At 42.0% G+C, this 24,254-nt stretch overlaps 1 protein-coding gene across 2 annotated transcripts in view; it reads right to left on the reverse strand.

Annotated features, from left to right (window-relative positions):
- The window catches only part of LOC122934297 (ephrin type-A receptor 3-like), a 259,114-nt gene that overhangs the window by 147,909 nt on the left and 86,951 nt on the right, over positions 1-24,254 (reverse strand). For both annotated transcript variants that reach the window (XM_044289666.1, XM_044289665.1), the window contains one exon: positions 11,665-11,820. In XM_044289666.1, coding sequence (XP_044145601.1) covers positions 11,665-11,820 — 156 coding nt within the window. The remainder of the gene's footprint in view (positions 1-11,664; positions 11,821-24,254) is intronic.

Raw genomic sequence — 24,254 nt, forward strand, 5'->3', positions numbered from 1 at the left:
TTTCTGCACCTTTAGGGGCTGTCTCTGGACTAAAGGACACTGTAGTGTCATCACAGGGAAAGTTTTTTCCACCCCAGTGTTCCTATGCTGATGTATCTCTGAGTTACCATCCTGGTGTCTAGTATATACAATCCTGGTATATAGTAAATCAGGTTTCAAATTGACCATCATCAGAATAATGTATTGGGAAACGTTAGGTTTATTTTTTAATAGGCTGAATTAAAGTGTGTTTTTCAGGGTCTTATATATTTCTCAGTTATAATTGTAATATGAGACAAAATAGAACTTTTTAAAAACATTTTAGAGCATTTTCTTTGTCAGTATCACTTGTGTATTTTAAGAAGTAGAACAATATTTTTTTTCCACTCTATTACAACTTACCTCAGAGTTCCATAAATTGCATGAAAGATTTGTTTATGGCCACCAAATGGCTCTATAACCTCTAGCAATTATAATCTAAGAAAGTCCTAGAACTCTTCTTCTGCCTTGTTTGACTACACAGCTCTTTAAGTTCTTCCGCTCGTAAAATTAAGTATTGCCGCCATTTTACTCATTATCCCCAGCAGTGGAATCAGTTGGACCACCCTGATATCAGTCTCATGAGACTATCAAAATGGAGTCATCTGCTGCTATTTCAGAGAGAGGAACCTGGTATTAGTCCTCAGGGAGTAAGCTCCCTCTCTGTATGGCACAAGAGAGTCATTTCAGGCATGATATATATAGAAAGAGCTGTGCATAAGTAAGAAAGCACAGCTGCTGAGCATTAAAGCCGGGGAACGTACATGCATTTATATCACGTTTAACTTGCTCTTTATGATGCATTGGCGAGTTATTATCAACTTGTATTACCTAACAAAGGGCTAAGCAGATGGAGGAGGCTAAGCTCCATCTGATGGATGGTACCATTAAGTTTCACAAACACTACATGATTAGTACCTTAATATACAATTCCTGACTAGTGTGCCTTTAATATACCGTGTTCAACAACACAAGTATGCCTTCCATTAATACACACTTTATGTTGAGTTACTTTACCACGCTTTACTTGTATATGGCTGCAATATAACACAGAATCCGATAATTGCTTCTGGCTTACAATTAGACCGTGATTCTAAAGTGACACAGAGGCAGATAAGGCTTTTAACTATAAAACATTCGATCTGTAGATGATAGTGTTAAAAATCTTCTAGATTATAAGGAGAACACTTCAGGGGTAATTTACATTAGGCTGACATTTGAACATTTTCCTTTCAAAAACTGCTCATCTAATAGTAAATAAGTCAACGGTAGATGAAAAATTGGGGTGGGGAGTAGAGATCCACATGCGTATGAAGGCCGACAGTAGACCAAGCAATCATCCAGTGGACTAAAAAGTGGAGAGCGTTCTTTGCTAACAGTCATTGATAGATTTTACAGGTTTAGTTTTACCATTAAACAACATGTAAGTGAATGGAATTTATAGTTAGTTTTAGGAAACCTATCAGGAGCTTCATGGTTCCCAAACCTCACTAGACTCCCTAGTTGTATAAACTATGGGGGGGAATTGTCATGAGGGGAGAATTTGAAGTCAGTTTGGTTGAGTCTGTGTTGGAGTACTTTATGCCACATTTATCAATTGTCTCATGTTATTTGATAAATTTGTCTTCTCCTTAGGCCTCTTGCACACGACTGTATGGCTTTTTCAGTATTTTGCTGTCCGCAAAGAACGGGTCCACAAAACATATGGATGATGTCCGTGTGCACTCCGTACTTTGCGGAATGGAACAGCTGCCCCCTAATAGAACAGTCCTATCCTTGTCCATAATGCAGACAATACTAGGTCAAGTTTTTTTTTGCGGACCCATTGAAATGTTCTTCATACGGTCCGCAAAAAAAGAATGGACGCGGAAAGAAAATACGTTCGTGTGCATGAGCCCTTAGGCTGGGTTCACATCACTTTTTTTTGCATACGTTTAAGGCCTCTTGCACACAAAAGTTAGTTTTTTTCTTTGTTTTTTGCATTCTCTATATGGACCATATATGAAACCATTCATTTCAATAGATCCGCGAAAAAAGGAAGGTACTCCGTATTCCTTCCGTTTCCGTATTTCCGTTCCATTCAAAGATAGAACATGTCCTATTATTGTCCGCATAACGGACAAGGATAATACTGTTCTATCAGGGGCCAGCTGTTCCGTTCCGCAAAAAACTGAATGTACACGGACGTCATCTGTATTTTTTGCAGATCCGTTTTTTGCGGACCGCTAAATACTGAAAAAGCCATACGGTCATGTGCAGTAGGCCTAAGGCATACACAAAAATAAACGGATGTCTCCATATCAACATTTTTATATCCATTGTATTAAAAAAAAGGATTCCCTTCCTGACTGCAGAAAGGAAAAGCGTAGAGTACTGCGCTTTCGCATCTTTTTTTCCAAAAATATACGTTAAGATTAGGGCAAAAACATGATGTCATAGAGAGGCATATCAAAAGTTTTAATCGTGGGGGTTTGAGTGCTGAGACCCGAACTAATCACTAGAATGAAAAGCTCCTTCTCCTCACTGTGGAATGCATACGGAACACAAAAAATATGGAATGCATACGGAACACATCCATATGTCATCCATATTTTGCGGATCCATGCCCACTTTGCCCATGTGTTTACTGTTTGCAAACATTACAGTACATTACAGTAATGATAACAAACTTCCTGTTTCCGTTTTCGATCCGCAAAAAACGTATCACATACGGAAACCATACGGATATGTTTTGTGGCATAATGGAACGGATGCGCCCACAAAACTGAAAAAAAATAAAAAACTCAGATATGGAAGAATGGATCCGTTAAAAACGGACCGCAAAACTACAATGGTCGTGTGCATGAGCCCTTAAAGGGAGAAAGCTGCAGCAGAAAGGACAGATCCTTTGAGAAAGAACATGCCTCGTAAGCTGCCAGCCAGAAGAAAATCTAGCAGAGAAATTGGAGCAATGAATGTGGAGATCTCTGGATCCATGTGAGGTTCAGGGTTGGTTCTAGCTTTGTAAGAAACAGATTATCATGTACCATAAAATGTCTGATTTTCATTTTATATATTAATCATGGCATAACCCTTTTAACATAAAAACTAGATTTAGGCACATTCCCTTGAAAGGGGTTGTCCGGTTCAGAGCTGAACCCAGACATAATCCGTTCTTCACCCCTCCGGCCACTCTGAGTTGAGCATTGGAGCATTTAATGCTCCGATGCTCCCCTTGCCCTGCGCTGTATCGCGCAGGGCAAAGGCTGTTTGTTTACATTTTTACACTGCTAGGCGGAGGTTTCCGTCCAGAAGTGAACCCGGTGATGTCACCGACACTAATGGGCAGTCCTTAGTGCTGCCCTAGCCTGTAAAACAGCCTAGGGCAGCGCTAAAGACCGCCCATAAACGGACAACCCCTTTCAAGGGCATGCGCCTAAATCAAGTTTTTATGCTAAATAGTGATGAGCGGCAAGTGCCATATTCGATTTCGTCAAAATTCACGAATATTCGATAGAATATTAGTTTCATATTCGTCTAAATCGAATATTCGTAATTATTTTTAATTATTCAATATTCGCGATTAATATGCGATTTAAATAATCGCGTATTGCGATTTTAACTTAAGGCTACTTTCCTATTGGTTTGATATCTAGAATTAGTGAAAATGACGAATATGACGAATGTATTCGTCATATTCCTCAAAACGAAGATAACGAAGTATTCTCCATCTTTGTTTTTAGCTCCATATTCATCAACTTCGCTAATTCTAGCAATCAAATAGGAAAGTTGACTATAGAGACAGCTAAGTTTAATTCGCTATGCAATTATATTACTTTGCTTTTTTTTTTTTTTAATTGAATAGTTAAATACTTGATTATTATAATGATTCTATTTATATATTTAAAAAAAGCAAAGTAATAGAGAGACACAGGTCTCTCTATAGTCAACCTTCCTATTTGATTGCTAGAATTAGCGAAGTTGACGAATAGGTAGCTAAAACGAAGATGCAGAATACTTCGTTATCTTCGTTTTGAGGAATATGACGAATAAATTTGTCATCTTCGCTAATTCTACCAAGCCATTGAAGCGTATGTAATTACAACCTATATTACAAGCTGGTCATACTTAATTATAATGATGCCCAAACTAAATAGAAACTAAATTGGATAATGGTACATCTTAAAAAGATTGTCTTTAATGATTACATTTAAAATAATTGGCTCAACAAATACATAGTATCAAGAAACCTCTCTCAGAGGACAAAAATTATTATTCCCTGCCAACCTCGATGAACTGGTCAGGTTTTGAAAAATTGTGGAGCCAGGCGGTGTGAACACTGGCCCACTCAGAGGATTGAGTTTGTGAAAAAAAGTGATAGAGATAGGGAGAGGTGGACAGGTACTGGGTCTCAACCCCTATAAATATCCCTATACTCTATGTGTGAACTCCCTCCGTCTGACTCTAAATGGCCCTCAGACCTATTTTTTGACTGCCCAGCTTCGTCGAATATAAAGGACCAGTCACCTCTAGGATCAGCTAATAAATATAGAAAAAAGAAAGGAAAAAGAAAACAATCCCAACGCGTTTCACTGGTAGGCACCAGATCATCAGGGGACTCAAGTATAAACTGGACCACAAGTAAGTAACGACAGGCAGTATGTGCCTATATCAGCATTTCATGTAAGGCTGAAGCAGCATGAGACACAATCCTATATGGTATACAATAGGCAGTACTTAGCTTGCTGGAACTTCAAATTGGGTCCATGGTCCGCACCTATCCTGCGTATGGCAGTGGCAGCGGATTATTCGCGCTGGCGTCCTTTTTAAAGGCGCGCGCGTCAAGTAGACTCCTCCCCCCCCGTTCCATGTGATCCGTCACGTGACCTGTGACGCATCAGGTCGCGTCACTCTCTACCGTCACGTGATCAAAAGGCGGTCCATGCAAATGCGGCCATAGCACTCTCAGTGATTGGTCGCATAATCGGAGGGGGCTGAGTCGTCTGGGTAAACTAAAGGTGGTGATACGGAGGTGAGCCACTCCTACTCCCCACCTTACACCCACGTTCCTGACAAGTCAGGTAAAGGTGCGTCACTCCTTAATGTCCTGGGAGGCGCAACCCATGGTATTTAAAAAACAGGAGACATGTTGTGATTTGAATGGCCAATATGTAGGTGGTATAGAGATGCTTGACCCAAACATACAGTGTGAACAGAAACATAGCGGTATATTTAGACAGCTCTGCAGCTGTAATTATGAGTCGCAATAATGAAAGTCCCCATGTGTACTTGCAATATATCGCACACATGGAGATTTATGAGAACTGCAAATGTGTAATTGAGATTCCAGCATGAGGGGTAACGATGGATTAATACTACAAGCGCTCGACTAAACCTATTAAATATGTCTATGAACTAAGTAGACTACAAATATCATACTTATAGACATAGTGGGTATATAGTAAATTAAATGGGTATGTGAATAGGGGTTCTGGAGATAGTTACAGATTAGTGCGTGGATCTAGATTCCTCAATGAACGAGCTAAATGAAAGCTGCTCATTGAGCCCTGTAGGATGGAAAGTCTTTAGCTCAAAGATCCACCACGTCTCCCGCTGTAGTATCCTCCTGTCCCAGTTGCCTCCTCTCTTTGGCCGAGGGACTGATTCAATACCCATAAAGGTGATACCTCGCGGGTTGCCATTGTGGCTGGTTTCAACGTGTTTGGCGAGGGGGGTATCCCTTTTGTTCCTAATGTCTCCGAGGTGTTCCCCCACCCTCCTACGAAGTTCCCTTGTGGTTTTACCCACGTACTCTAATCCACAATGGCAGGTCGCCTTATAGATGACACCCTGAGATCTACAGTTCAAGAAATTCCTGATACTGTAGGTCTTATTGGTGGTATTGCTTTTGAAGGTGCCTCCTTTTTTAATGAACGGGCAAGCTACGCAACCACTACAGCGAAAGCAACCCACCGGCCGTTTTAACCAGCCGTCTGTGTGGTCGTCGGTCTCGCTGAAGTGGCTGCGCATAATTCTGTCACGTATAGACCGACCCCTTCGATACGTGATGTTGGCACGGGGTGCAACCACATCCTTAACATCTGGATCAAGTAACAAGATGTTCCAGTGTTTTGAAATAACATCTCGTACCTCTTTGGCTGCCCCATCAAAGGTTCCAATCAGACGTATCTGTTTGTCACCTTTGTCTGTCTTATTGGGATGCAGCAATTCACATCTACTCCTGGAGCATGCCTTTTGATATGCTGCCCTCAGGGTCGAGTCAGGATAACCCTTTTCCTTGAACCTTGTCCGTAGGTCGTCGGCTTGTATTTTAAAATCTCTCATACTGGAACAATTCCTCCTCATTCTTAAATACTGTCCTGTGGGGATACCTTTTTTAAGGGGGAGAGGATGATGACTATTCCAATTGAGAAGAGCATTGGTGGAAGTAGGTTTTCTGTAGGTTTTCGTATGAATCTCCCCTCCTCTCCCTCTCATGATAACCACATCCAAAAAAGGTAAAGTATCCTTTTGGACCTCTGACGTAAATCGTAATCCTACTTCGTTAATGTTGAGGCTGTCAACAAAATGTTGTAGTTGACCAGCCTCCCCATTCCACAGTAGGAATATATCATCGATGAACCTGACCCACGTCCCCACCTGTGTGACGACGTGGGCCAGCGAATCACCGAAGACAACATTCTCCTCCCACCAGCCCAGGAACAAGTTGGCGTACGATGGGGCACACGGACTCCCCATCGCCGTGCCCCTGAGCTGGTGGTAGAATGTCCCATTAAACAGGAAGTAATTCGATGTCAATGTGAATTCCAAGAGTTTGATGACCAAATCATTATGAGCATAAAATTGTCGGCCCCTAGTCATAAGAAAGGTCTCAACTGCTCTCACACCCAGATGATGTGGGATTGAGGAGTACAACGCCTCTACGTCTATAGAGGCCAACCAAGTGTTGACATCAATGCACACACCTTCCAGGCGCCCAAGAAGGTCGCTAGTGTCCCTAATGTAGGACGGTAAAGTCTCACAAAAGGGGCCAGGATGAAATCAAGGTAGATACCCACATTTTGTCCCAAGCTATTCACTCCAGCTACTATAGGTCTCCCCCTGAGAGGTGTTGTTCCCTTGTGGACCTTGGGAAGACTATAGAAGGTCAGGATTGTGGGATATTTTTTGAATAAAAAATCAAACTCTTCTCCTGAGATCAAGCCAGCAGATTTGGCCTCCCCCAGGATCTTTTTAAGTGTTGTTTGATAACCGGTTGTGGGATCACCTTTAAGTTTTTCGTATGTGTCTTTATCCTTGAGCAAATCAAGGCATAGATTTTTGTAGTCTGAAGTGTCCAGAACCACCACATTGCCCCCTTTGTCAGAGGATTTAATTGTGATGGCTTTGTCACTAGCCAGATTTTCTATCGCCTTGTATTCCTCTTTGGAGCAATTGAATCTGGGTTTCTCCAGAGTCATTTTCTCCAGATCTCGCGACACTTGGTTAAGAAATACATCAATGCAAGAAGGGTCCCCAGTTGGTGGTATTCTAGTACTTCTATTTTTTAAAGTAGTGAAGGGTCCTTTACCCTCCTGCATAGTGCAGTCACTCAGATTAAACAGTAATTTGACATCCTGTCGAATATCAGAGGGAATTCCCAATTCTTTACTCTCCCGTCTACTGATCAAGGAAAAGTGTTTATGCCATTTGAGTTTTCTGGTAAACAAACTCAAATCCTTGATCCAATTGAACAAATTAAAGAAAGAAGTGGGTACAAATGATAAACCTTTGCAGAGAATTGCCATCTCTGCTTGTTCAAGTTTGCGTGATGATAAATTCAATATCTGCCCACACTGTTTTGGCTTGATGTCATTGGGGTTACAGGTTCTTTGCGGTTTCGCAGGTAATAGGGAATTCCTTGGTCTAAAAAACGTGCCCCGCTGTTGTCATATGAACCACGTGACCCACTATTTTCATAGGTACCCCGTGGTCCTCTACCCCTTCTGCGTCCGCGACCTCTCCCTCGATTTGGTTGACCACCCTCCTTTTCACCTTCAGAAATGTCAGTTTCACTGGAAGAGATATCAGAATCTAGTTTTCCTGTTCCTTTTTGGGGACCGCGTTCAATAGTGATATAGACCCTGTTTTCACGAAAGTCTTGCAAATCCCTATTGAACTGACGGTGCTTTCTTTCTTTTAGGTGAAACTGAAATTTCTCTAACGTGGTCTTCAGTTGTGCCTCCTTATTCGCAAACTCTGGTTCTTGTTTGAGTTTATTGGTCACTTCAATCTGTTCTTTAAGCTTATTATCTAGTTGGTTCAGATTGATACGCTCTTCCTCCAATAGGAGTGTCATAAACCTCAAAGAGCTCTTGGTGGCTTCCTCCTCCCATTTAGCCATTAGTGCCGAACTCCTGCATCTATTGGCTGGAGTGAGCGAGATTCTAAGCCCCCTGGGAACTATCTCATGTTTCAGGTAATTCTCCAGGGATTGAATCTCCCACCAAGAGCTTATCTGTTCCTTGAAGGTTTTTGTCAGTTCTTTGAAGGCTGTTTTAAAGGAGGGGGTATATCTTTTCAAAGTCAATGTTTTTTCGGAAAATACATCACTAGCCTCATTCAACCAGGAATTCCTATCCAAACCGGTCGCCAAGAATCCTGCCATACCATAAAAAATCTGAAAAGTATGTAATTACAACCTATATTACAAGCTGGTCATACTTAATATTGTATTCCATATAGGATTGTGTCTCATGCTGCTTCAGCCTTACATGAAATGCTGATATAGGCACATACTGCCTGTCGTTACTTACTTGTGGTCCAGTTTATACTTGAGTCCCCTGATGATCTGGTGCCTACCAGTGAAACGCGTTGGGATTGTTTTCTTTTTCCTTTCTTTTTTCTATATTTATTAGCTGATCCTAGAGGTGACTGGTCCTTTATATTCGACGAAGCTGGGCAGTCAAAAAATAGGTCTGAGGGCCATTTAGGGTCAGACGGAGGGAGTTCACACATAGAGTATAGGGATATTTATAGGGGTTGAGACCCAGTACCTGTCCACCTCTCCCTATCTCTATCACTTTTTTTCACAAACTCAATCCTCTGAGTGGGCCAGTGTTCACACCGCCTGGCTCCACAATTTTTCAAAACCTGACCAGTTCATCGAGGTTGGCAGGGAATAATAATTTTTGTCCTCTGAGAGAGGTTTCTTGATACTATGTATTTGTTGAGCCAATTATTTTAAATGTAATCATTAAAGACAATCTTTTTAAGATGTACCATTATCCAATTTAGTTTCCAAGCCATTGAAGCCAACCATAGTAAACCAGGTCCAAGTTGAAATTGCAATGCAATTAATATAACTCAAAGTAATCGCATGGAGATTTCAACTTAGTAATGCTATATTCCATATTCGTTAATTCTAGCCTAATATGGAATATAGCAGCGCTAAGTTGAAATCGCATCTAAAACGAAGATGGAGGATACTTAGTTATCTTCGTTTTGAGGAATATGACGAATACATTCACCATTTTCTACCAAGCCAACCATAGTAAACCAGGTCCAAGTTGAAATCGCAATTCGATTATTATAACTTGAATTAATCAAATTGCAATTTTAACGTAATTCTCAAATCCGACAGTACATTCTAGTATGGAGCCGTTCCCATGGTGATGGCGGCGCTCCATGAGCACGGAAGTCGGCAGAAGCGGCAACGGGCACTGACTGGAGCAGCCAGGAAGCCAGGAATCCTAAGGACAGGTAAGAACTACTTTAGGGAAGTGGGAAAGAAATAAATATAACAAAAAATAATAATAATATTCGAAATATCGAATTTATAGCACTATGTTCGAAATATTCGCGAATTAGCCAAGTGCCGATATTCGCCCAAAAAAATTCGACATTCGAATATTCGCGCTCAACACTAATGCTAAAGGGGTTATGCCATGATTAATATAAAAAATGAAAATGAGAGATTTTATGGTACTTGATAATCTGTTTATTACAAAGCTAGAACCAGCAGAGACGCGGTACGTCACCGGATATGAAGAAAAAGCCCTTGCCAGGGCAAGAGAGTGCATCGGAGAAGAAATGCTTCAATGCTCAACTCAGAGGGGCTGCCTGGGTGAAGAAGCTGTAATGTCCGGGTTCGGTTCATTTAAGTGAAGGGATGAGTGGGATGCAGTAAATTTACAGCTAGTGCCAAGATATTGATGTCCTATCCTCAGGATAGGTCATCAATATCAGATTCCAGGGGTCCGACACCTGGCACCCCCGCCAATTAGCTGTTTAAAGGGGTAGCGGAGGCTCATGCTGCTTCTTCTTCAAAATTACATGTGCGCTGTCTGCTTTGCAGTGATGGCAGAGTATAATTACAACTGCTGCCCCATTCAGTTGAATGGGACGAGTAATTGTAATTACAGTACACTGCACCGCCTCTATAAGCAAGATGAGGCTTTGATAATACTGTAGCGGAAGCAGTGCCCGCGAAAAGCCCTGTAGGACTTATCTGTCCATTTTACTGATATTCATTCAACTAAAAATTACACTAAAATTAGATGACTGACCACCAGAAATCATGGACACTGAATATACCACTGTCCACTGAATACTGGACACTAAGTATACCATCATCCATCAGACCCTAGATCGGGGATAAGCAACCTCTGGCAGTACAGCTAGTGTGAAACTACAACTCCCAGCATGCGCACTAATCTTCTGAGAACTCCCACAAAATTGAATGAGGCATGCTAGGAGTTGTAGTTTTGCCACATCTGGAGTGCTGGAGGTCGCTGACCACTGCCCTAGACACTAAATACAAGTGGCTCAGTATATAAGATTATATTTACAAGTTAAAAGAATATTGTAAAACATACTCTTTCTCCAGTATATTTATGAATTTATTTTATAGTTTTTAGCCTTTCTTTACATATTTATGAAGTAGCCATCTTACCTGATTTGCTTTAGCGGTAGCTGCAGAGAATTTGTTTATAGTAGGCTCCCGAAAAACTAATTCAGGAAATAGCTAATATTATCCATGGGAGTGTTGTGGGCATGCTCTGTAGAGGAAGAAGGGCTGAGATGTATTCATCACCTTCTGTCAATATTGGGAAACTGTTTTATTTTCCTTCATCTTTTTAATTTCTAGTCCATTCCTCTAAAAACTAATAATATAACTGCTGGACTGATAATGAGTGAGAGGAGTTCTTCATAGTTTTCTGGGAAGGTGGCGGTCCATGGTGATTGCCCAAAACTGTGGTCAACTTGGGCGGATTGTTCAGCCCCAGACGCCATGTGGGTGGAGGTCAGAAGTGGCTATAAAGCTCAAAATGCAAGACTGCACAGTGCTATGGTCTCCACTCCATGAGACTCTGGAGAAGCCCCGTTTTCCCGTAACTTGTCTGACCTTCAGGATTCCTCCTATTGTCCGCAAGTCCTGAAGCCAGCTCAGTCATGACTTTACAAGCCTAACCCTAGTGTACACAGCATAAGTTGAAAAATGATGTCTATAACATAGGAAGTCTCAGTCTAGTGCAAGTGGCCAGTGTAAAATCGGCAAAATTTCAGTGATGGTGATAAAAAAATGCTTAACATAAAAATTTTAATTAAACAATAGATAATTTTCTGAATTCATTATTAAAAAGAAAAAAAAACAACACAACTCACGAGAACAAGTTGCAGACTTGGGGTCCGTCTCCGCCCTGTAAAAGCCTTTTTCACACGTGCATTCAGCAGAGCCGTCCTGAAGGGAGAAGCTGTGAGGCGGGCACAGTGTACAAAGGGCATCCGTCAGCAAAGCCTTGTAGTACCCAGGAAGGCAGGCTGGAAGACAAAAAAGACCACAGGGTGAAATTGTAGACTTAGTTAATATCAACGGAAGACAAGTTGACATGACAGCTCGGAGTCTCTTCCCCGTGCGGTAATCTGGCATTGATAGACACGTTAAGTGCAAGTGAAATGGTCCATGTAAGCATCATTAGAGTCTGATGACGACCCCCTGCGCTTCTTAGAATCCATTCTAAGGGAACAGATGTGTGATATGTTTAATGAACTGCACGAATTACAATGAATACATTCATTGGTTCAATAGAAAGCAACAGGAATTTCTTCTACAAAATGATGAAGACTTTGGCACTGCCAGTAGGCAAGAATGATCTCCTGCAATTGTCCAATCTAAGTAGAAATAGAAGACGAAGGGAAGATAAACATCATATGGCAATCGCTGGCGGCAGGAGGAGCTGGCTTTTTGCTGGAACATTTTGGGTAAAATTAGGTTTCTGGCCTATTAAGTGTTGGATTAGAACATCAGAAAACAGAAGATGTGCATGGATAGATGTTAATCCACTTGATATAAGTGAACATAATTAGTGCCCTCCTTTTGAAGAAGGTTATGGCAGACTGCACAATGCTGGAACGCCTGCTGGCATAATCTGTAATCTTTAATAAACCATGAGTGTTTCTGTACCAAAGAGTGCTATATTACAGCCTGGTACCTTCTGTCCAGGAATAAATGAGTTGGCACTGTGTCATAGCCTATAACTCATTATGATTTACATATCTATCTATCTATCTGTCTATCTAGGCCAACAGCAGGAAAGTTAATTAAAGGGGTTGTCCGACACTCGACACCTCCACCAATCGGCTGTATGACGAGACGGTGCGTGCTGGGCGCACATGCCATCTACCTTGTCGCTTCCTGTTCACCGCTGCTGCCTATGGCCGTCTCCTCATACAACTAATCTGCGGGGGTGCCGGATGTCGGACCCCTGCCGATCTGATACTGATGACCTATCCTGAGGATAGGTCATCAATAGTAAAAACCTGGACGACCCCTTTAAATAGAATAAGAAATATTTTCTTATTTTCAATCTCCTGTCACTCCATCCCTGCCATTTCAGTGGTCTCCACCTTCCTCTGTTGTCCGCTGAGGCCAGTGATTTGCTGTAGGTACACTAGAGGCACTAGAGGCAGAGCTTCACTGTGAAATGCTCTATGCATTGAACTCTTTTACAGTCCCTCTCCTCTGCTCTGAATGTTGTGGCCTCCTCGTTGGATGCTATAGCTGCCACTCAGAGGAGCGGGAAGGAGCTGTAGAGCACCTCAGTGCAGAGAGCATATCACAGTGATGGTCCGTCTCCTGGGCATTTGAAGGAGCAGAGTTTGGCAGAATAAAGCATCATATTCACACTACTGATAAAAAAACAAAAAACGCTCTACAAAAGGCATGTTTGTACTGCTCTCCCTGCTGGCTTCTACCTAGACCCATCAGCAATTTAGCACAGTTAAAAGGCTCCCTTTAACTTTCCTGCTCTTTGCCAATTTTATTTATTTTTTAATCTCAGAAAACCCTGTTAAATCCTCATGCAAATGGTGTATCAGGGCTCTGTACTACCTTATTTAAATCAGACAGAAAAAAAAATAAAAAAAAATATATATATATATATATATACAGTACAGACCAAAAGTTTGGACACACCTTCTCATTCAAAGAGTTTTCTTTATTTTCATGACTATGAAAATTGTAGATTCACACTGAAGGCATCAAAACTATGAATTAACACATGTGGAATTATATACATAACAAAAAAGTGTGAAACAACAAAAAATATGTCATATTCTAGGTTCTTCAAAGTAGCCACCTTTTGCTTTGATTACTGCTTTGCACACTCTTGGCATTCTCTTGATGAGCTTCAAGAGGTAGTCACCTGAAATGGTTTTTACTTCACAGGTGTGCCCTGTCAGGTTTAATAAGTGGGATTTCTTGCCTTATAAATAGGGGTGGGACCATCAGTTGCGTTGTGGAGAAGTCAGGTGGATACACAGCTGATAGTCCTACTGAATAGACTGTTAGAATTTGTATTATGGCAAGAAAAAAGCAGCTAAGTAAATAAAAACGAGTGGCCATCATTACTTTAAGAAATGAAGGTCAGTCAGTCCGAAAAATTGGGAAAACTTTGAAAGTGTCCCCAAGTGCAGTCACAAAAACCATCAAGCGCCACAAAGAAACTGGCTCACATGCAGACCGCCCCAGGAAAGGAAGACCAAGAGTCACCTCTGCTGCGGAGGATAAGTTCATCCGAGTCACCAGCCTCAGAAATCGCAGGTTAACAGCAGCTCAGATTAGAGACCAGGTCAATGCCACACAGAGTTCTAGCAGCAGACACATCTCTAGAACAACTGTTAAGAGGAGACTGTGTGAATCAGGCCTTCATGGTAGAATATCTGCTAGGAAACCACTGGTAAGGACAGGCAACAAGCAGAAGAGACTTGTTTGGGTTAAAGAACACAAGGAATGGAGATTAGACCAGTGGAAATCTATGCTTTGGTCTGATGAGTCCAAATTTGAGATCTTTGGTTCCAACCACCGTGTCTTTGTGCGACGCAGAAAAGGTGAACGGATGGACTCTACATGCCTGGTTCCCACCGTGAAGCATGGAGGAGGAGGTGTGATGGTGTGGGGGTGCTTTGCTGGTGACACTGTTGGGAATTTATTCAAAATTGAAGGCATACTGAACCAGCATGGCTACCACAGCATCTTGCAGCAGCATGCTATTCCATCCGGTTTGCGTTTAGTTGGACCATCATTTATTTTTCAACAGGACAATGACCCCAAACACACCTCCAGGCTGTGTAAGGGCTATTTGACCATAAAAGAGAGTGATGGGGCGCTGCGCCAGATGACCTGGCCTCCATAGTCACCGGACCTGAACCCAATCGAGATGGTTTGGGGTGAGCTGGACCGCAGAGTGAAGGCAAAAGGGCCAACAAGTGCCAAGCATCTCTGGGAACTCCTTCAAGACTGTTGGAAGATCATTTCAGGTGACTACCTCTTGAAGCTCATCAAGAGAATTCCAAGAGTGTGCAAAGCAGTAATCAAAGCAAAAGGTGGCTACTTTGAAGAACCTAGAATATGACATATTTTCAGTTGTTTCACACTTTTTTGTTATGTATATAATTCCACATGTGTTAATTCATAGTTTTGATGCCTTCAGTGTGAATCTACAATTTTCATAGTCATAAAAATAAAGAAAACTCTTTGAATGAGAAGGTGTGTCCAAACTTTTGGTCTGTACTGTATATATATCTTGCTTCTAGACACCCAGCCGACTTTGTAACAGTTTCCCATGTATTGAGAGAACACCATGTACCTGCAGTAATATGCTTCTTTTTACCAGCCTTTACAATGTTGTGTATGTTCCCTGCAATTAAAGGCACTATCGCAGATCTCTAATAACTGCGTTGTCTTCTGTAGGTACTCTCCCTGCTGTCAGAAGTATCCCCCTCCCTAAAAGGATTACACATCTTTTTCCAAGCGCCTACGCACGAATCGTCGTGGAAAGAGTGAACACATCGCTTTAATGTCCTATCAGCTCTCACTTTAGGTTCTTTCTTCATCCTAAAATATTGCTCTGTTGAGCTTCATAAATAATTCATAGTCCATTATTTTATTCTTATTATTTCCTTTGGTTTACGTCTCATATTTCTATCAATTATACTTCCAGCTGATAAGCGGATGTAACAGGGCTGGCTTTATCATCGGCTCTTAGAGACAGCATTGCTGACAAATTATGAGTTAGCATGGGTTCACGTGAGGTCCTACGTAAAACCGTAGATGGCACATTGTAATATCAGTGTGAATTGCGCCAAATGATGCACTCAGCTCTGCGGCATCTTTAAAAAATAGCTTTAATAACAGTTTTGCATAGTAGCACGTTGACTTTCTGAATGTACCTTCTGGTTTTGTGCTAGATCAGGCTTTCAGGATAGTCCTTTACAAAATCTTAGAGGTACGTTCTCCTGTTTGTGTCATTGTTGAGATTAGATTTGATGTCATTATTGAGAAGCGGCTCATAGATGATTTGTCCTATATTACAGCCCTGACACATGACTCCTTAGATACAGGAAAACGGCATCAATAATACATTGTCTCCTTCTGCTTCAATTCACTGCAAATCAAGGACATGTTTTTACTGTAGAGACTCTCTGGGCAAAAGGAGGAAACCAGAAAAAGTGGAGAGTGGAGACGTGAATGGTGGAGGGGAAAAGCCCTGTTCAGTGGAACATACGGTACATAGGAAGGAATTACCGTGCATGCATAGGAGCTACAGGAAGAAGTAAGAGAGGAATAAGAGTGAGAAAATGACTAAATATACTAGTTACACAAGGAACGTTTCAGGCTTCACATCTTATACTGCGATGTTCATGTGTGCACCTTCAATAATGGTTATATAGTGCTATATTCTGCTGTTATAGGCAGGGCTTTAATGTGCAGAAATTGCAATATATTGAATTTCCTATCAATGGCGTATTGCATGCGGCTGTCATACACTGTAACAGCCCTCAGGATCCTCTGTAGACACTCCACCTCCTTACAATCTTATTATTCCAATTGTCCCTGACATGATGGCGTTAATAATATTATATTAGGGAATCCTAATGTATGGGTGGGTGACTGTTACAGTCATCTGCACTGTATTTATAGAAAAACCCATTGACAAGGGTAGGTTCACAGTGCATTTTATGCCTCTGTTTGACATATACGTTATTGAAAATAAATGGATAAAAAAAATGCAGCAACACCATTTTTTTGTATCCTGCAGAGTCTGGTAAAAAATATGTATACTTTGTTTTTACAATGGAAAAAGTATACTTTTTATTTTACAATAGAGCGGATGCCGCTGTATGACATCTGTCTGAGGCATCTGTTTAACGTATACCATGTGAAAAAACGCAATGTGAACCAACCCATACACTTACTTGATATTTTCTGCTCATACTGTAGGTCTAAATGGATTGGACAAGATGATTCTCCAGGGGGCCCAGGCTCTAACAGATAGCTCAGTTTGGCTTTGGAAACGATCACTTGCCACTAGGGACTGTTTGTTATAAGGTGTTTCTAGGATAACCTGTTAGAACATACAGTGGGATGTCAGCCCGGTGACTTGCCTTGATGGCTAATGTCAGGGAAAAGAAAGGATAAGGCTGTTTGATTTCAACATGTCTAATCCTTCTGCAGCAGCTTACCCTCCTTCCCCGTTACATTGGCAGTTCATGGTTTCCCGCTGTTCTGTGCCCACGGGTGTGGTCTTCCTGTACGTAAATTAGGGCCATTGTTCTTGCATATCTCCTCTTAACCTCCTCTTGCTCTGTGAGCTGCTACGTGGCTGTTCTCAATTGCTACTCAGCTTCTGCAATATAGCTGTGTTACTGACCTCACTTCCTTTCCTGAGCAATTGGTCTCCACAGATAATGATAGGTCTCTCTATCTTGCCAGAGCCTGTGGAAAAGCTATAATTAATTTGTCTGCCTGTTTTCTGGTCCTCTTCTGCCTGATCTGTTCACCATACTGATCCTGTGCCACCTGTCCTGACCTTTGGATTGTTTCACGGATTCGCACAAACTCTGCCAGCCTTGAACTCTTCCTGTTTCCTGACTATATGTATTTTCTGATCCTGTAGTGCCATGTATCAGTGTCTATAATCCCAGTAGGTAAGCTGCCAACTACACCAGGACAATTCAAAGAGGTAACAACGTGGTATCTCCCATGTAACAAAGACCATATTTATGTACAGGAGTTAAAGGTTAAAAAGCAGGGGACCTCTATGTCAACGCCCTGAGGAATAGCCCAAAGTCAAACCAATTAGTTGGCACAGGGGCTCCACAATCACTGCCCGTAACATCCCCATTCAAGACACTCAACCAAGCTAAACATGCATGTGTCGGCTGAATGAGCTTGAACAGTCAACAGCTATCTAAGGGCTCTTTCACACCTGCGTTCTTGTCTTCCGGCATAGAGTTCCGTCGTCGGGACTCTATGCCGGAAGAATCCTGATCAGTATTATCCCCATGCATTCTGAATGGAGTGAAATCCGTTCAGGATGCATCAGGATGTCTTCAGTTCCGGAACGGAAAGTTTTTTGGCCGGAGAAAATACCGCAGCATGCTGCGCTTTTTGCTCCGGCCAAAAATCCTGAAGACTTGCCGCAAGGCCGGATCCGGAATGAATGCCCATTGAAAGGCATTAATCCGGATCCGGCCTTAAGCTAAACGTCGTTTCGGCGCATTGACGGATCCGACGTTTAGCTTTTTTAGAGTGGTTACCATGGCTGCCGGGACGCTAAAGTCCTGGCAGCCATGGTAAAGTGTAGCGGGAAGCGGGGGAGCAGTATACTTACCGTCCGTGCGGCTCCCGGGGCGCTCCAGAGTGACGTCAGGGCGCCCCACGCACATGGATGACGTGATCACATGGCACATCATCCATGCGCATGGGGCGCTCTGACGTCACTCTGGAGCGCCCCGGGAGCCGCGCGGACTGTAAGTATACCGCTCCCCCGCTCCCTGCTCCTACTATGGCAACCAGGACTTTAATAGCGTCCTGGGTGCCATAGTAACACTGAAAGCATTTTGAAGACGGATCCGTCTTCAAATGCTTTCAGTACACTTGCGTTTTTCCGGCGTTTGCGTGTAATTCCGGCAAGTGGAGTACACACCGGATCCGGACAACGCAAGTGTGAAAGAGGCCTAAAGTGTAAGGTCAGCATTACTGACTATATACAGTGTATGCAGTGAAAACTGTGAATATTATGATCTGTATAAATAGAAGATGGGCGGTCAAGATAATTTTCCCTAGTGAGCCTCAGGAACCCCAATACTACAATGGCAATACATGTCATACATTTATTAACGGTCTTAGCTAGTTTTCTTATAAGGATTGAGTAAACTGTTGGAAAATTCTAGATTTACAGAACTAATTAAATCCTTTATATGTGACCTACACAGAGAACACCCCCCTTCATAGCACTGACATTGCCTACCCAGAGAACACCCCCTCCATAGCACTCACATTACCTACACAGAGACCACCCCCTTCCATAGCACTGGTATTACCGACACAAAGAACACCCCCCTCCATAGCACTGACATCACTTACAAAGAGGACAGTCCCTGTATAACACTGACATTACCTACAGAGAATAGTCCCCTTCTATAGCACTGACATCACCTACACAGAGATCAATCCCCTTCTATCCCTTCTATAGCACTGACATCACCTACACAGAGTACAGTCCCCCCTATAACACTGACATTACCTACACAGAGAACAGTCCCGCCTATAGCACTAACATCACCTACACAGTGAACAGTCCTCTTCTGTAGCACTGGCATCATCTACACAGTCAACAGTCCTCTTCTATAGCACTGACATCACCTACACGGAGAACAGTCCCCTTTTATAGCACTGACATCATCTACACAGTCAACAGTGCTCTTCTATAGCACTGACATCACATACACAGTCAACAGTCCTCTTCTATAGCACTGACATCACATACACAGTCAACAGTCCTCTTCTATAGCACTGACATCACATACACAGAGAACAGTCCCCTTTTATAGCACTGACATCACCTACACAGTGAACAGTCCTCTTCTATAGCACTGACATCACCTACACAGAGAACAGTCCTCTTCTATAGAACTGACATCATCTACACAGAGAACAGTCCTCTTTTATAGTACTGACACCACCTACCCAGAGAACAGTCCCCTTCTATCCCTTCTATAGCGCTGACATCACCTACTCAGTGAACAGTCCTCTTCTATAGCACTGACATCACATACACAGTCAACAGTCCTCTTCTATAGCACTGACATCACATACACAGAGAACAGTCCCCTTTTATAGCACTGACATCACCTACACAGTGAACAGTCCTCTTCTATAGCACTGACATCACCTACACAGAGAACAGTCCTCTTCTATAGAACTGACATCATCTACACAGAGAACAGTCCTCTTTTATAGTACTGACACCACCTACCCAGAGAACAGTCCCCTTCTATCCCTTCTATAGCGCTGACATCACCTACTCAGTGAACAGTCCTCTTCTATAGCACTGAAATCACCTACACAGTGAACAGTCCCCTTCTATCCCTTCTATAGCACTGACATCACCTACACAGAGGACAGTCCCCTTCTATCCCTTCTATAGCACTGACATCACCTACACAATGGACAGTCCCCTTTTTGGCGGTCATTGCACTGACATCACCTACAAAGAGGACAGTACCCTCTATAGCACTGATATCACCTACACATAGCTCAGTCCCCCTTTTGCACTGACCACCACATATAGGAGTGACAGTTCAGTAGGTCTTATCTACCAAGGATCCCTTTACTCTGGGAACCCTACTTCAATATAATAATAAATCATTATATTAGGCTCCTATGCACCAATGCAAAATATTGGTTTTGTATGTGGTTGTGAGGGCACTGCAACTGCTCTGCTACCTCTTCACTAAACTGTTCTCTTTAGCTGGAGAAATATAAGTACTAGAAGAGCAGGCATGGGGAAAACTGTGCAGAATTGTGGTAGAAAAAGCGTTATGTATTAGTGAAGAGTATGTACTAATACATAAGCAGACGTTCAGTGACATTGACCCTTGACTTCAAAACTTTTTTTTAGAACATTTATGGTAAAACTTTTATAATTGCAGCTGTGGGAATCTCACATCAGTTCTGCAGGAAACGGCAGATTTTTTTTAGTAAGTTTCCACCAGCAATCCAAAAAATGTTTTGCTGTGTTTTTTTTTTTTGCTTCCATGGAGTTGGTCTATGAGCATCCCATGAACAGATGTGAATGGAACATTTTCAGCAATAGAATCTATTCCCTTCATATAATATATCATAATTAATTTTATTTTTTTCTTGGAGACAAATATCTGCTATTACATGTTCATTTTGGCCCCGATAACCTCAGACTGGATACAGAATTAAATTGCCCGTTGCTATCTGTTTCATCTCTCACATTTACTGGAAGCTCAAAGACTCTGTGATCTGATTGAGGTGAAGCCCTTTGAATGCTTTACGGCGCAGCTTCACAGACACGGGAATAACCTGTACAAAACACCATTAGGCCTGTCCAGAATACTCAAGATCCAATGGAAAAAATAGGAGCTGGATGACATTTTTCTCTGTCTGATCATGCCCTGATTTCTATCCAAGGATGAACAAACTGTGGGATGAGTAAAAAACAAAGGATCTGGAAGCTTTGAACACAGCCGGCCTCGCAAATCAGCAATGCTATTAAATATTGAAGACTCTCTGACTCAGATCTGCTCTGTACAATCAATAGCTCTTAGATTTAATGCTCCTGGACACAGGGCCGGGGAATACGCATGTGTTTGGGAAGCCTGCGGCAGACTAAGGTGGTCGGGTATTGTCCCCTGCAGCCTCAGCAGCAGGTGACTTATACTACACAGTTGTGTGCAGGTACTATTGAGTAAGGCCAGGTTGGAAATGTGATATTTTGTAGATAGAAAGGGTTAATGAGCTGTTTTCATGATAAAAATGTATAAAACAGCAGTGTCTCACAACAGGAGCACAACGCCTCTGCACTGTCTAAACGAATGGAAGCAATCAGTGTCTAAAAGAAGCAAACCATGGTCAATAAATCAAATAAGTCCAGGACAACTTTAGGCTTGGCCTAGATGCCTCATTTAGCAATTCCATCATGACAATTTCTGCCCTCTTATCCTGCAGTGACAAGTGCGAATGTAAAAGGATTCTACGGATCCACATACTTTACAAAAATATTTAGCCTAAAAACTAAAAACAAACAAACAAACAAAAAAAACGTATGTCCTTGTATTTTGGGAAAAGTTGGGATATCAAAAGTTTTGATTGGTGAGGGTCTGAGTGCTGAGACCCCTGCCAATCGCTAGAACAAGCAGAGAGAAGCGCTAACATAACGTTTTACTGTATGCAAATGAGCCTCTAGGAGCATCAGGGGCATAGCCATTACTCCTAGAGGCTCTGCTCTCTCTGCAACTGTGCGCAATCTGCATTTTGATTGACTTTAGGAGAAGTCAGGGCCAGACATGATTATGTTTTCACTGCCTGGCCCTGTCAATCAAAGGCAAGAGGGTGCGGCAATTGCAGAGAGAGCAGAGCCTCTAGGTGTAATGGCAACGCCTCCGTTGTTCCTAGAGGCTCATTTGCATATATTAAAACATCACTTTTCTCAGCAATGTGGGCACATATCAACATGGGACCAACACAGATGCCTTCAGCCACGAAGCGCACATGGAACAGGTCAGCCACTGTCATAGGTACAAATCTGCTGACAGATGAAAAACTGTAAATATAAATTGTTCCGTTATATTGTTAAAAAATCTGTTCTTGTCAGGAACTTTGGGTGACGACACCAATGTTGTCCCTACAGCAATGACAAAGCAACATTATAAAATACTAATGTAAATTGTACAGATAGATATATTTTTTGCATTACATAAAACAGTTTAGTATTAGTGTTGATTGTGAATATTCTAATCGCTAATTTTTATCGCGAATATCTGCACTTTGAGAATTTGCGAAGATATAGAATATAGTGCTATATATTCGTAATCGCCAATATTCTAGATTTTTTTTCATCAGTAACCTCCCTTCTTGCTTGTGGGCCAATGAGAAGGCTGCAATGACTTTGTCTGAGCTTAGCAACATCCCTAGCAACCAATAGGAAAGTAGCCTACCCCTTACTACATAAGAACCTCCCCAGCAGCCATTTTCTGCAGTTTTTTGCAGTTCTGAGAGAGAGAGCAGAGACATTGCTGAGCTCTGTGCTTTCATCTGGATCCTATTCCTTATCCAATTACATTAGATAGTTAGTTAGCTGATATATATAATACAGATAGTTAGTGGGAGATAGTCAGTGTAGGTTATATCCTGATATAGTGTAGCTAATGCAGGGTGTTAGGTAGTGTGATAGGAATTACTGTTTCTCTGCTGTCCATACATACATGCTACAGACATAGTGCTGCGATGTCACAACAATACTTAGTGCACCAATCAGTAATATCTACTCAGACCTGATAAAATGTGAAGTTGCGCAAAAAAGCGCATCATTAGTGCCAATTGCACAATCGCGAAAATAATGATGGAAATAGCAAATTCTAGAATTTGAGAATTTATTGCAAATATTATGTAAAAAATGTGCAAATTATCGCAAAAACAAATATTGTCTATGCCGCTCATCACTATTTAGTATATAATTTGGTACATCTGCCGCACAAGTGCAGGCTTCTCAACCAATGGTATATAATGCAGGCTCATATCATTAGATAATAGGCCTGGTCTGTATTTCATAAGAAGGACTATGCAGGGTGAAATAAGCCTGCAACAATGTGGAATGGGCTTGTGTCTGGGCAGAGATGGAGCATGTGCTGAGCAATATGGGGTAATTAGTACTCTATGGCACTGCACAGCATATACTGCTGGACGATGCTTGCACTTTTCTATGGACGCTGTATGCACACTTTATCTGGGCAATATATGGCACCACCTGTGCACAGTATAGATTCATATATTAATCTCTGTATGTTCAGCTATGTTTTTTGTGAAGGGTAGAGGGCCCATTTACTGTGCCAAAATGGATGAGGGTACAGAGTATACGGGGTATCCAATCTGTAGAACTTTAAAAAAGCTGACCTGTACTAATGCAAAATAACAAAAAAGTGTAAATGACTAAAACATTATTCATTTTGTTTCTTTTTTCATAATTTGCCGTTTTTATATGAAACAGGTTCCTAGAATAAAAAAAACAACAACAAAAAAAACTATATTCATATAACTTTATATGCAATATATGGTACATAGGGGCTACATCAATGAATGCATTCTTGTTGTCAAAAGGATGGACAGTCACCATGGCAGACCAATGGGGTCTGTCGGGCAACATAGGGATTCATTGCATGTTGTTGCCACTGTAACATGGCTTCTCTGCCTATAGGCAAAGCCAAACCCATATAGGAATAATAGAAAATATTTACAAGCAGCATCAGACTGGCCCACCAGAGTACAGTACCAGAGGATCTTTTGGTAGGCCCAGGCTCTAATATCATAGTGGACTCCAAAGGTCGAGGAGAAAAACAAACATTTGGCCTATCTTTTGCCGCTAGTGTCACAAACTTACCTGTCCGGGCTCCAGCATTGAGACCTTTAGCTTCAGCGCGACCAGGTCGGGAGAGATGCACTGCAAAGCCATGCCCCGTGGTGATGCAACAGCATCCCTGGCAACAGGATGCAATGCTCTGTTTCTCTCCACAGCGGGCGTGTGCTGGAGGAGACCAGCAATGCTTGATTATTCAGCTGTTCTGTTCCTGTGTGCTGTGTCATGGACCTATCAAGTTCTGGTCCTGGGACTCTGTGCTCTATTTAAACCCCTTCCTGACCAAACACCTTTGTCAGTGATAGCTTC

The sequence above is a fragment of the Bufo gargarizans genome, chromosome 4, assembly GCF_014858855.1.
Source record: "Bufo gargarizans isolate SCDJY-AF-19 chromosome 4, ASM1485885v1, whole genome shotgun sequence".
In the NCBI taxonomy this organism is placed as follows: domain Eukaryota; kingdom Metazoa; phylum Chordata; class Amphibia; order Anura; family Bufonidae; genus Bufo; species Bufo gargarizans.